Raw genomic sequence first — 13,490 nt, forward strand, 5'->3', positions numbered from 1 at the left:
AGTGACAGAAACACTAAGAGCTGATGAGAGCGAGCAAACAGGCATGTCGCTGTGAAAAAGGAATTCAGCAGAAAGGAAATAAACAGCGTGACCTTGCTGCGTCCAAAACACCAAAACGAGCCACAGAGCACACAATGACACAATGCGATACAGATGTCCCCGCTTCCTCGTATGACATCATGTACCCGCTGGGTCCGGAGCACCTCACCGAGCGGTTGTGGTTCCTTCCTGTTCACTGTGCCCGCCAAAGCCACCGGGCAGCCAGACAGGAAACGGCAGAACAGCTGCTGATCGAGGCCAAACACGATTTTAATATCTGACACAAACACTGACATTTGATACAGATTAGGGAACTTGAGTTATAAAATGCATTTTCTCCACATCACTCCTGTTTGAGGGTCAAATATTTTCTCACCCAATTACAATTTATCTCAAATTCTTCTTCAGCAACCTTTTCTGTTACTTCGTTTATTGATTCTTCATAATGTCAAAGACCCAAACCCAGATCATCTGCACACAATAAATCACTGCTCTGTCTTTACGATCCACCACGCAGGTGATGGATCGTAAAGTAAAATAAAAACGTACATTTCCTGTGCGTGAATAAGGCCAGCTACTGCAGCACAGCTGGAACAGCAGCTTGCAATAGCTTAGTTTATGTTGCTCTGTAGAAACCTCCAGGCCTAAAAATGAAGTGCTGAAAACTGCAATCCCTCAATTGGCCACCAGAGGCAGTCTCCACAACCGTAGTTTCCCGTGTTAAAACGACACCTCTTAGCCCAAATACCCATTTTGCACACAAACTAGTTTCAGTCTCAAAAGCTAATTTCCTGCTTCATGAAAACTGTACAGAGGATGATTCTCTTTATTGCATCACTGTGGTCTCTCATTTTGAATGCTGCTAATCCAAGTCACCGAACTAGCTTTGCCAACCAAGTTCATCCTAATGGACAGTGATTACTTTCCAAAGTACTTCTACCAGCTCTGCACGGGTCTGTGAGGGGGCGTGAGGACTGTACTGTTACTTATCATTTAATAAACAAACTGTGACTCAAGTAAATGAAGCCTCAGTTAACAAAATGTAGGGCAGAACAAATCCTGGCCTTGTTTATACCTTAGTAATAAGCTGATAACTCAGCACTCCCTCCTCTTATCTATATATGGTCACTCCTGACTGAGGGGAAAAACCCCAGGATGAGTTGGCCTTTATGCGCGACTCCAACTCGACGCTGATCTTTAATGCAGAGGTTGCAGTCTGAGCATGTTTGGTCCCAACCTGCAGCGGTGGAAGGGACCGAGTGTATAAACGCAGAGGCTTAGAAAGTGTTGTGAACATGGTTGTTTTTGGTGTGGTGGACACAACTTTAAACTATGTGATCCAAAAATTCTTCTTTGGAAGCAGCGTGATTTAAGTGGCGGCTCTTTCTTTAACAGCGGAAAAACAGGGAAGAACTGAGGTCTGTGCACTATGAGATAGCCTAGTTAGGCAAAAAAAACCCACAATAATAAGAGTGTGTGTGTGTGTGTGTGTGTGTGTGTGTGTGTGTGTGTGTGTGTGTACACGCCTCCACTGCGAGCAGTGTGTGTTACACACTGCCAAAGCCTTGCAGGGTGGAGCACACATCAGCTGCAGCTGAACAGCTGGCCACTGCAGGCTAACATCGAGTCTGGACTGAGAAAAGGTCAGGAAGCCTCCACAGTGTTTGCCAACTGTGGCCTGGCAATGCCGCCCACTCTCATTCAGCTGCCAGCCAAACCGGGGAGTGAGACTGGTGCTAAACACAAAGGAGGCGACGATGGGAGAAAAAGATCGAGCGCGCGGTGAGATTGGAAAGATCACCATCATGGGTGGGTTGGCGCCTGCCTACGTAAGCCACGGATCAATGTGAAACTAAACTGATCCGTTATTCATCTCCTGCTTGCTCCATGAAAAAGACCGTTGGTGTAGCTCAGCTGCTGAGAAAGAAGAGGAGGAGCGTTTTCTTCAAGTTAACTCTTAATCAGCTTAATCAGAAATATTTCAGCGTAATTAATTTAAAATAAGTGTGGGTGAAGAGTTGCTGGCTCAGACCGAGTTTCAGCTTCAAGTGAATAAACACACGCGCAGGCCTGAGCTGCTAGACCCAGGAAATGCTGCAATATGCAGCGTGCTTTCCCGTGTTCCCGGTGGCTGCAGGTCCTGTTGGGGTCTCCATTTCAGTTGGAATGAGGTCACCCAACAAGACGAAAAGCAAACCCATTCCACGTGTTTGTCCTCTTCTTCGCTTCATAAACATCGTTGGGAAGAAAGGGGAACACTGCTGCACCTTTGTCACGGCTGTGCTGCATTAGCAAAAAGGCGCGCAGGCGCTGCAGCGTGGCTACAAAGGGCAGCTGCGAAGGTGCAGCCTCTGTGTGCCGCACAAAGGCCGAGTGCTCACAGGCTGAGGGGGTCTTAGGTTTCACTGGGCCCATCTTGAACCATTTTTCTGCATGTAGGATTAAACCGTGTTTTGAGTACGTGTTAACACCATCTTTCTGTTCCAGTCTGTTTCCTATAGAGACTCCTGTTGGTCACGTGCACTTTGGCTCCTCTGCTGAAGTACAAATAAGGAGCTATAACAGCACTGTGTCACTACTCTGGTTAGCATTTAGCTAATAAGTGTCCAAATCCTGAGAACCGCACTACATGTGCAGCAGGTGTGCTTTTTTCCTTTGACCCTGTGGCTGGGTTTTCTGCCAAGAAGAAAAAAAACATGGGAGTGGTGGCGCTCACAAAACTTTTGAGGACAAGACGAGACTTGACCTCAGTGCTACTATACTTTTTGTGTGCAGCTATGCCACAGAGGTGTGGTCTGCTGCCGTGGACGCGCGTTATCACAGGGCTAAAACCTTACACGCAGATTCCTTCCACCGAGAGGGAAGAACTATTGTCTGGACTGGCTCACTGTTACGCCGCTGTTTTTAACTACAAAAGCTGAACTGAATCACTTTCACTGGTCCATCTTGTCCATAATAAAAGACCATCTGGGAGGCAGTTTATAATGGTTTCTTCTTGGCCCTGAGCTCTTCACTGAATAACTCTTAAAAATATAAATATAGTTAAAGACTGAAAGGTGTCATTCATTGATGTGGTCACGCAGCAGCCCTTTGGATTTCATAAGGATGAGCTGATTCAACACCAACACAGTTCAAATATGGCAAATCATGTAGATGCAGCAATGATCTAGCCGACTGTTATTATTCCCGTACCACCACTCGGATAAAACACCTCCAGTTCAGCTAGTCTGGCACGCTTCAAGCCCCAGTTTGAACGGTTACGGGCTGTGAGGAAATCATAATTGACACAAAAACCACCAACGCGCTGACCAGACCAAGTCTTATTGTGGGAAACACTGAAACCTGAGCTGCTGAAATGTTGAGTGAAATTAACCAGCAGCAGCTGTGAAGTACATATGAAATATGACACAAATGTAAGAAACGGGATTATTTGCTGTCCTAGTGCGTCCAGCAGCAGGGTGTTTCTTCTGGTTCAGAAAAGCCTTTGGGCAGTAACACTGCAAATAAGCTGAACCTGTCAGTGCTGCAAATCTGTTACTTCTGATCATCTCAGACACAAAATGTCCAAACTAACATTTTAACCCCAAATTCACAAAAATAGTTACAGAAATTATTTTGTTACAGCGCTCGACGCCTTCGGCTCTGGACAGCACATGATTGGGGAAATGTTAGTTATTCTATGCAGGAAAAGAATCCCTGAGTATCGCGCTACATGTTTAATTGTTTATATATCAGAGCTGCAGATGAGCACGACAGGCAGATAAGGGACACATCCTGGACATCTGTCTGGACAGGATTTCCCTAGCCGTTTACCACTGGGGCAAACTGGTTTGACCAAAGTCCACAATGTCTTCTGCAGTCACACACTGGCATATTTACAGTGCTCGTCAGTCGTTTACATACAAGTCATCATACCGCGAATAGTGTCGGATCTCATCTGATCCACGCAGGCTCAAATATAAGAGCCTGGGAACCACCGAGGCTCACCCGGGCCACGAACTGGAAACCGTCCACAGTGAAGCAAGTTTCACATCAGCGTGGACTGACAGGGCGCCAACCAAGAAAGACGCCTCGGCTCCAAACTCAACACCTTCAAGCTCAACTGAAATTTTCAGCTCAGATGTCTTCTGGAAAAAAAGAAAACGTTTTATAGACGAGAGAGATGCTTGGACAACCACGTGTGAGGCTGCTGTCCCTTGCACTATGGTAATAGCCTTATTCTGCTACACTGCATAAAGTGGATGGAATCCAAATTTTTCAACTTCAACTCAACTGCTAGACACTGAAATCTGGACAAAGCTGGGTGTCCCAACAGGACGGCGATTCCAAATAAACAGCAAAACGAGTTTTGAAATGGTCAGCGCACGCTACCATTAAGCTTCTGGACTGGCCTTGCCAAGCCCTCGGTCTCACGCAAACTGAAAATTTGAAGACTACGCTTAAAAGCCAAGTCCATGCTAGGAAATCAACTTGTTTAAATTAAGCAATCCAGCAAGAATTGTGCCAGAAGATTGTTCACAAGTCCAAATAATTCTTATTTATATACTTAGCCTGGTGCACAACCGACCAGTGTCTGAAACCAGCCATTTTATCTGCTTTTTCCATCCCTTTAGTCCAGCGGTCTCCAACCTTTTTTGCACCACGGACCGGTTTATGCCCGACAATATTTTCACGGACCGGCCTTTAAGGTGTCGCGGATAAATACAACAAAATAAAGCTAGTACCGGTACCGAAAAAAACAAGATTTATTCATAACACACGTGAAAAGACCCAGGGAAACAGAGTTAACGATAAAAACGATAACAAAATAACGCTGAAAACGATAAAAACCCTGAAAACCACACATTTCACACCTGAGCCTCAACTCTCGCGGCCCGGTACCAAACGACTCACGGACCGGTACCGGTACGAGGCCCGGGTCCGCTGCTTTAGCTGATTGGATGCCACTTGCAAACAGAAGGATGGAACTGCACGTGGGTAGATATTCTCTGCCAACGACAGCGCTGCATGACAGAACCATGTAAGGTCATATCTTCTCTGAGTGACATCCTTCAGAGTCCAGAGTAGAACAACTGCCGGGTCCACCGTGGTAACTGTACGTGTGCGGCAGAGGATGAGAACAATCTTAAGAGCTACCTTTGAATGGATTTTGTTGAAAGGCCCTTTTTAATTAGAACTTTACAATTAAGGCACATTTCTATTCTGGAAAGGACACCGTAGCTTTGTTTGAGCAGCCATTTCAACTTACATTATTAAAATGCATAAATTTGGAGGATTCAATATCAGTGCCTTTGGAGTGGTAAATAACAAGCAGCAACACGGGACCTCCAGGCAATTATGACAGCTTGAATCTGCATGTTGTGTCTGCTAGAGCTCAGTTTCTAGTGACAACACAGGGAAATGTCACGATGAGGTCACCACTTGGCACTCAGGCGCCTCTCCTTAAAGGCTTGGGCTCACTGGCATTGTTGCAAAGCCAACTTGATGCAGCACATCAGCTGAGAACTAGCAAAGGGGGGCAACAACTGATTGTCCTAAAGGAAACATGTTTCAGCAGAGGCACAAAAGTACCTCGTCATCCTCATGCAGACTCCCCCAAAAAACATGAACAATGGCCAAATCCAGCCACTTCCAGCCTGCACAACTGCGTTTTTAGCACAGAATAGGTTGGCCAGATGGTGGCTGGTGGGGTAGATGAACTTAGCAGCCACAGGCAAAAGATTTAACACGTGTTTAACTGCCATCCTGTCTGTCTGTGACACAGTCACTCACTGACGGGCCAAACGGCTAGTCTGTCTGTAGAGGGGTTTTTTGTATTTTTAGAAACATAGACAAAAAGATTCCTGCAGATATGACACACAAGCGCTTTCCTTCTAATATGTCGCCTCATTGCCTTTTGTTTTAATCCACATTTCTGCTGTGAGGTCAATGATTTGCTCCTGCACTGCCACCCTTCTCTCAGGGCTGTAAAAGACAGCGCAGTCCAGGCAGCCAGGCATGCTCCGGCAGCTAGCTGGGCCTCTGCCCTACATAACAAAAAAAGGTGAGTCGCTCACATTCCTGCTTCATGCACAAACCAAACCCCAATGTCACACACACACACCTTCTCTTGTTGGTGTGTGTGGTCTTCCTGCTGTTCTCCCTTTCTCTAACCTTAGGGAGTCTTAAAGTTACAAAACAGCCAGAAAAAGGCAGAACCCCCCCCCTCTGTAGAAACTAATCAAAGCATGGGCGTGTGCAAGTGATTTCTGTCTGATGGGACAACTCTACCCTTCACGTGCATACAAACCCAAGCAAACTGACATGCAAAGTAGCCGTGATGACAGGAAAGCCATCTACTTCACATTAAGTGCATTCCCACTGGAATACATGGCGGCCTGCAGGGGAGAGAACATCTTTATTGGACCCGTCCCGGAAGCATTTCAAATCCGAACAGGCCTGCTCACCAGCCGATACATCCTCTTTTATCATTGTCAGCTTGGTATTTTACAGCATCTCTGTTTTTGGTAATAAACTGGCACCTTCTGTTTTAATGTCTAACCCTCCAACATGCTTTTGTTTTTTTCCAAAACACATAAAACATTTAACTACAGGAGAGTAGAGTGGCCTTGCTTGGCCCCTTCTCTCTTTAGTTTTTAGTGCGAGCCAGTGTGTTAAGAGGAGGCCAAAGTGAGCCCTGCTGCTTCTATAAAAGGAATGTGATGGGAGAAAGGGAGGGCCACTGCGCCAACAGTATTATTAGCTTGATCATCTTACCAAAGAAAGAAAGGGAAAATGGAGTAAATAAGAAGAATACATACCCCATTCCAAAAACTCCAGGACGTTTTTCTCCCTTCTGAGGGGGGAGTTGTTGCACTCATCATAGAGGCACACCAGGATATCCAGCAGCGTCTCCACACTCAGGCACTGGCCATTAGACTGAGCCGGCCCGTCCAGGATCAGCTTCTCCAGCTTCTTCAAACGCACCTCTCCCGACATGTTCTATTCCTTACTGTTGGCCTTTTGAAGCAATGGTGATGGATGGGGTTGGACGAGCAAACACCTCCTCGGCCTGGAAGTCAGCGCAGAGGGGGGCCTTGAAAAGTTCTCGCCACTGCACGTCTCGAAAAATAATCAAACTTTTGCGCGTTGAGGCCAAGCCGGTGCTAAATAAGCGATAAAATGCGCCTAATCATGACCTTCCTCTCGAGAGCCAGTATCTTGAAGCTGGGTGAGACGTACAGCACTTCCCCATTTTTTAATACCTATCCCCCCAACCCCTCAAAGGGTGCATAAGAAAAGAAGTAAGCCTGTAACAGACCCTGGCTGCTCCGGGCCGGCTGATTTTGTTGGAATCGCAGCGTTAGCAGGCAGTTTTCTGCTCTCCTCTGGCGTTAAGAGAATATATATATATATTTAAAATAACCTAGTCGAAGCCGTTCAGAACCTCTCCCTGAGTTGAGACAGATATTTGGGATTCTCCATTCTTGCAGCAATCCAAAAAATGCAAACCAGATCTGCAATGCTACAAAGCCCCAGCGCCCCTCCTCTGCTCCAGGAATGGAAGGGCGACAGCAGCTTAGCAGCCTGCTAGGTTAGCTGTTCAGCTAACCAGGGAGCTAACGTTAACGCTACTTTTCTCCGTTCCTTGATGCCACAACTTCCCCCTTTTCCCGGGAGTTGACATGTAACACGCAGCGTTAACACGTCTCAACCAAATGCCGTCTGTCTCTGACAATGTGTATATATATATATATATATATATATATTTTTTTTTTTTTATCTAACTGCAAAATATCCCCTTGTTTTCACAACTCACTGCTGGGAGATATGTTCTTTAAATCCCAATCTTCGTCAACGTCTCTTTAGTTTCTTCACAGTTCAAACGCGATGGTTAGCCAAGAGTTCCAACCAGCCTGTAAGTTAGCCGTCAAAGGAGAAAAATGCGGCTCCTTTTTTTCTCTTATGAAGGTTGCAGAAAAGCTCGTTTCACGTCAGGGGGAAGCTGTATTCTCTAGCCTCGCTTATTCCAAATACGGGACACTGCCTAAATTCCCCCCCGTCCTTCCCTTTGCACCGCCGGTCGTTCGCTGCTTTGCCGTCTTTCCCCAGTCAGCTACCAGCGGCTCGATGCCAGAGGCTTTAAACTGAAAAGATAACCCACTATACACTGCTCTGGTGCGCTGCAGCACCGCGCTGCATTGTGGGAAAAGTGGCTCTGCTGGAAATTATGAATGGCTTACAAATAGCTCTCGTCAGAAACGTAATTATGAGTTATTGATAAATACGTACCTTCTTTTTTAACCATAGAAGATCCTTCTAGAAGTAAGTCTCTCCAGTATGCGACCAATCATCCGGACTAATGTTTCTGGGCTGTTATTTGGGGAATTATTTTTGAAATTTTATTAAATTACTTTAAGTAAAAAGTAAAATTATTAATTATCACGTTTTTAGTTAGGTTGTTGTTTTTTTCTTTGGACGTTATACTTCTACCACCGTGTTTGCTGTTGTGGATATCTCGCGGATATTTCAGTCTCGTCTTACCAGTTTGATTTGAACACGGTGTCTCTGAACACGTTTCGACGCTGTCCAAAAAAAAGGTTATCAGTCTGTGATGTTAGGTAACGCGTTTACAGTTTCCAACTTCCACGCATGCTCGTTAATCCGCCATGTTTCCCGTGTCTCGAGACGTCCTCTATAGCTCGCGGCCTATCTACCACTGTTCTAACGTCTCTGGTCGCTGCTGCAGGCAAAATCCCAGATCATCATCATGGCGCCCGTCACAGCATCTGCTGTGCGAATGGGAGAGGCGGGGGGGTGTTGATGGGAGGGGGTGTTGTCAATATTGTGAATGGGAACTGCGGGCTGTGTGCTGGTGGCGTCTTTTTCTTCACGCGGGAGTAACAATGACTGCTGTCCCTGTAACCGACCGCAAACACAGCACTTAAACGAGATACAGTCCAGCCTGCGTCAGTGCAACTGTGTCGAGTCCAGCTAGCTGTGACAGTGAGCCACCTCACACAGCCACATGCATCAAATATGACAGTCAGATTCCCCACAAACCATTATGCAATCTACCAAATGTGTCTCGCTTTTGCATTCACAGTCACACCTTAAATGTCTGACACAAAAAGGGTCTGTGTGGCACGCTCTCGCTCCCTATTTGCATAGAAACAGTGCATGGGGTTTCATGTAGTTCAGAGTCTGAACTGATCATTCCTTGTTTGGAAATGATCCCTTTAGTGCTTATCACTGCTCAAAGTGCACCCAGTAATCAATAACGGCCTAAGCAGCTGAATGTTTGGGGGAAGGGAGACGGAGAGAGAAGGAGAAGGTGTTTGAGGCCACACACCCCAACAAAGGGGAACATAAAACTTCCATACTTAAGAAAAGAAATAGTTCAGGGCCCCCTGACTGTAGAAGAAAGACACGAGATGTGATGAAGTAAGCGCACAACAACGTGCCATATAAGACGCAGTCACCTGATTAAAGGGAAATCAACTCTGATGTCATATAGTAGTGGTACAATAGCTATATCAAGCTATATAGTTTATGTCTTCCATATTTCCAGCCATATCCATAATCACATACTGTGTATGCTACCATTGTATGTAGTGTGTTATCTTACTTTTTTCACTGATTGTACTTATTTGTATTTTTGTATTTCCTTCTGATATCTGTACCTGAGCTGAGGTGACGCAAAAATGTCCCCGTTGTGGGATCAATAAAGTCTTATCTTATATTCTTGTACACAACACTTAAAAGTGCCCTCTTTTCACTATTTTTCCAAACTATTTTCATTGTTTGAAAGCACGATGTCAATAAAGATTCTGATTCTGAAGCAGTGCAGTTACGTCTGAGTGCTTTTGTTATTAGACACAATTCCTCGCACAAGTGTTGTTGCTATATTTCCAACACACTTGCTGTGTTTGCTTCTGTTTGTCAGCCTGCACTCAGACTGCTGTGCTTTGATTGAGTTTTCATTGTTGATTGTTTGGAGATGTTCATCACCCTTGTTGGATTGAACAGTTAACCGAGCCCATCAGAGAGCCAATCATCAGTGTTACTCTGCACAGCTCTGCACTCTTGGCCCAGTTTGGCTGTGAAAGGGAGGAGTACACACAACCTTCACTTCCAGCAGGCGTGATGGTTGCTGGAAACGGGTCTCGTGTGTCCGCGTGGATATTACATTCAAATGTGGATCATGTGATCAGGACATTTCACGTTGAACGCGTCCGTTTGCCATTTTATCGATGTATGTTCAATCTTCACAAGTAAGCACATTTTATCAGTAAAGTTCAAAAACACACAGCACCAAATGCTTCAGGACAGCGAGCAGCTCGACCATGAAAATGAAACGATGTGTGGTGAGAAAGCAGAAATCATGTGGCGTCTGCTGAGATAATCCTGTCACAGGTCGCTCTGAGCGCTTCGCAATCTTTTTGCCAAACCCAGTGAAACCGAGCGCCTTCGGTCTCGGTGCGTTCACTGCATATACTGAGGTGTATTTGTATTACAACACTTTAACGTGGAAGGATTGTTATTATTTCTCTTTCCAAAATTGTCACTTCCTGCACTGGTAGTTTAGAAGTATGTGATGAACAGGATCTAATCAGTCTGATACGACACTCAGTCCTCATTAATATCGTGTTTGGTAGGTGAATTATGTTCATGTAAAGCGTCTATAGTTAGTTTTAAATGCTTTTAAATGCTTCTGTCCTTCAGCAGACTTGATCACATCAGAGTTTGTGTGACATGGGTCTTGAAAGTTCGTAGAAATGTGAAATCCTTCCTGGTCGACACTCGGACTCTTTTTGTCCTCGCATCAATCCGGTGTCATTTTGTCGTGAAAGAATGAATATCATGTAAAACAGCAGTGATGGTTGCTCACGGCGTACAGTGCTTTACACATCTATTAGAACACCAGCCCATGTAAGGTTTATGCAACACTTACTTGAAATCAGTGGTGCTAAACATAGGGCCCGGGGCCAGAATCTGCCCGCCAAAGCCTCCAATCCGACTGCAGGGATGACTTTGACTGCGAGGATGGATTTTTGGATTTTAAACTGTGTATTTATAACTTTTATATGACGTTTTCTGCTGACTAAGATTCCTGCATGGCCATTCATGCTACACCAAAGTATTTAAGTAATGCATAAACAAATAAATGGCAGACAACTTCCTGTTTTTCGCTGTGTACTGTGGACACTTTGGGGGGGAAAGAACATTTTCTGTGAATGAACAAAAACTGTGTTATATAAATATGATCGTTTTCAGTGATTTTACACATCTTTCATGTAGAAAAACGGACGTGTGCTGTTGAAATTCTTTATGTTCTATGCACATATCTCTGGGATTAAATGTGGTTAAATGTCACAGAAAGGCTAGTTTGACTCCTCCAGCCCACTTCAGATCACTGTGGGTTACCCGTGGCCCTTGATGTAAAACGAGTCAGCATCTCTGCTCTAAAGTGTCACAGTGACCAAAGTCATTCCTGATATTTCTGTAATGGTTAATCGACCAGTGTGCGCAAGCTGTTAAATCAAAATGCTGCTTTTAATGCCAAACTACAATTATTGCTGTTATCCATGAATTTTCACATTTACTCTTAATAAAATAAAATAAATAAGGTCATTTTAAACAAGTGCTTGACAGATTTCTGAGATATTTTTCTTGTTTTTTGACAAGGAGGTTAATAAATTTAAGCACTGCAAGTATCCTGTTAAAAGTCACGTACAATGAACAATTCAGTTCAACTGTTATGTTCACAAGTGGTCTAATTAGAATAGGACAAAGCAATAAGGGCAATAAAGAGATCTAAGTGTACATTTATTCATATATTTATTTCCTCGATGATGCTATCAATCCAAGTGTCGATGTTGCCTTCCTGCTATCTATTTAACGTCGTCATGATTATCGGATCTTTTGAACGTAGCACAGCGCAAATGGGGGTTTCGGGGTGGAAGTTTCCTTTAAAGCCTCTACGCGCTTGCGCACGGCGTCCTCTGCTGTACAAACCGTTTCAGCACAGCTACTGAAAGCCACGAGCCTTTTTGTAAGTTGCACAACAGAGCTGTTGAATTTCTTGCGTGAGATTTTCCCTCATCGGGTTGTAGATTTTGAAATATTTCCTAGGAGCCACGATGGTTCAGTCCATCACAACTGTCGATGAATTAAAAGCCAATGAAAATATGTACTGATAGTCCTAATTAAACGTGTCTGATCCCATTTGTCTGCAGCGGGGTCAACGCGCATGTCTGCGCTGACTGATCCGTCATTCGCTGTGCGAAATGCAATTAAACCGTCCTGCGGTTGGTCGACATCGCGGAGGGCAGTAACAGTATTGCCCTGCACGGGTCTAGCGCTTCGTCTTTGTCACGCACTGATCGATGATTATTGGCAGCCAGCTTTAGATCCAGACGCGTCTGCGGGAGCTGAAAGAGAAGAGCTGGTGTGGACCATTAATGTGCAAACTAGTGCGGTTCATTTCTCCAAATATTTGGCGTGGAGATAAGGCGGCCAGTAGCAGTGATTGACAATGCTCGAGCGCATCATAATGGGGCTTTTGCCGTGACCACCAACACAAGTTCAATATTGACTTTTTGGAGCATGCAGCAGCTCCGCCTTGTTCCCAGGGAGACGCGTAATAATGAGATGCTACAACATAATGCGCAAACCAAACTGCGCCTCTGCCCTCTTCCTGTATACGCATTCAAAGCAGAAACAGGGAGGTCTGATGCTGCGCAAATGGAACGGATTGACCTATAAATTGGACTGCTTTTGAATGCAAATGGGCGGATACTAATTAACACCTGCGTTGTGGATTGAAGGAGCTCGTTGGGCCTTTGATTGAAAAGAAATGGCACCTATGAGTGTATGAGATGCGGCTTTGAACTAGGCAGCTCGTCTCTGAGCGTCATGGGAAGGAAGGAGGACTGAGAAATATCACACAAAGGCCATCTTAATTTCCCAAATTAGGGGTTGTAATGTGAGGCAGAGCGGACAGCAGAGTATTTTAGGCTGTGGAGAGCAGGCACTTAGACTGGCATCTGGCTGGACTGGACAAGATTTGCTTGGAATTTACATGTCTGCTGACCACAGACAGTCTACAGGTTTGGACCTCACCCGTGGCTCTTTGTTATGGAGGATGCGCTGATTATTATCATTAGCATACACTTTTGAGCAGCTTTATCCTTCCTTCGGTGTTTGAAGGAAAACAGAAGTAACAGTATACCATCAGTGTGCACGAACAACACCACTTTATTTTATGTTCAAGATCCCTGTAACAGTCTGTGATGAGTCATAACCCTGATAAACACAAATGACATTTTTTGATTAAAATGCAACTGAAATTAAAAAAATGAAGTCAAAGGTTTGTTTGTTAATGAATTGTCAAGGAAACCATGCTTGGCATAAACTGAATGTATATTTATCCAATGGCATGGAACATTTACAGGTACATGTAATCAAAT

The 13,490-nt window shown here is 44.8% G+C and overlaps 1 protein-coding gene across 9 annotated transcripts in view; it reads right to left on the minus strand.

Moving 5' to 3' along the window:
• Positions 1–8,804, minus strand: part of cdc42bpab (CDC42 binding protein kinase alpha (DMPK-like) b) — a 70,682-nt gene extending 61,878 nt beyond the window's left edge. For 5 of the 9 annotated variants that reach the window (XM_026142329.1, XM_026142327.1, XM_026142326.1 and 2 more), the window contains exon 1: positions 6,840–8,183. In XM_026142329.1, the coding sequence (XP_025998114.1) occupies positions 6,840–7,017 (178 nt within the window). In that variant the 5' untranslated portion in view covers positions 7,018–8,183. Of the gene's footprint in view, positions 1–6,839; positions 8,184–8,310; positions 8,392–8,562 lie in introns of those variants that run through there. The other 4 variants (XM_026142330.1, XM_026142331.1, XM_026142325.1 and 1 more) reach the window with 3 other exon arrangements.
• Between the last annotated feature and the right edge of the window lie 4,686 nt (positions 8,805–13,490).

Source organism: Astatotilapia calliptera, chromosome 15 (genome assembly GCF_900246225.1).
Source record: "Astatotilapia calliptera chromosome 15, fAstCal1.2, whole genome shotgun sequence".
NCBI lineage: Eukaryota > Metazoa > Chordata > Actinopteri > Cichliformes > Cichlidae > Astatotilapia > Astatotilapia calliptera.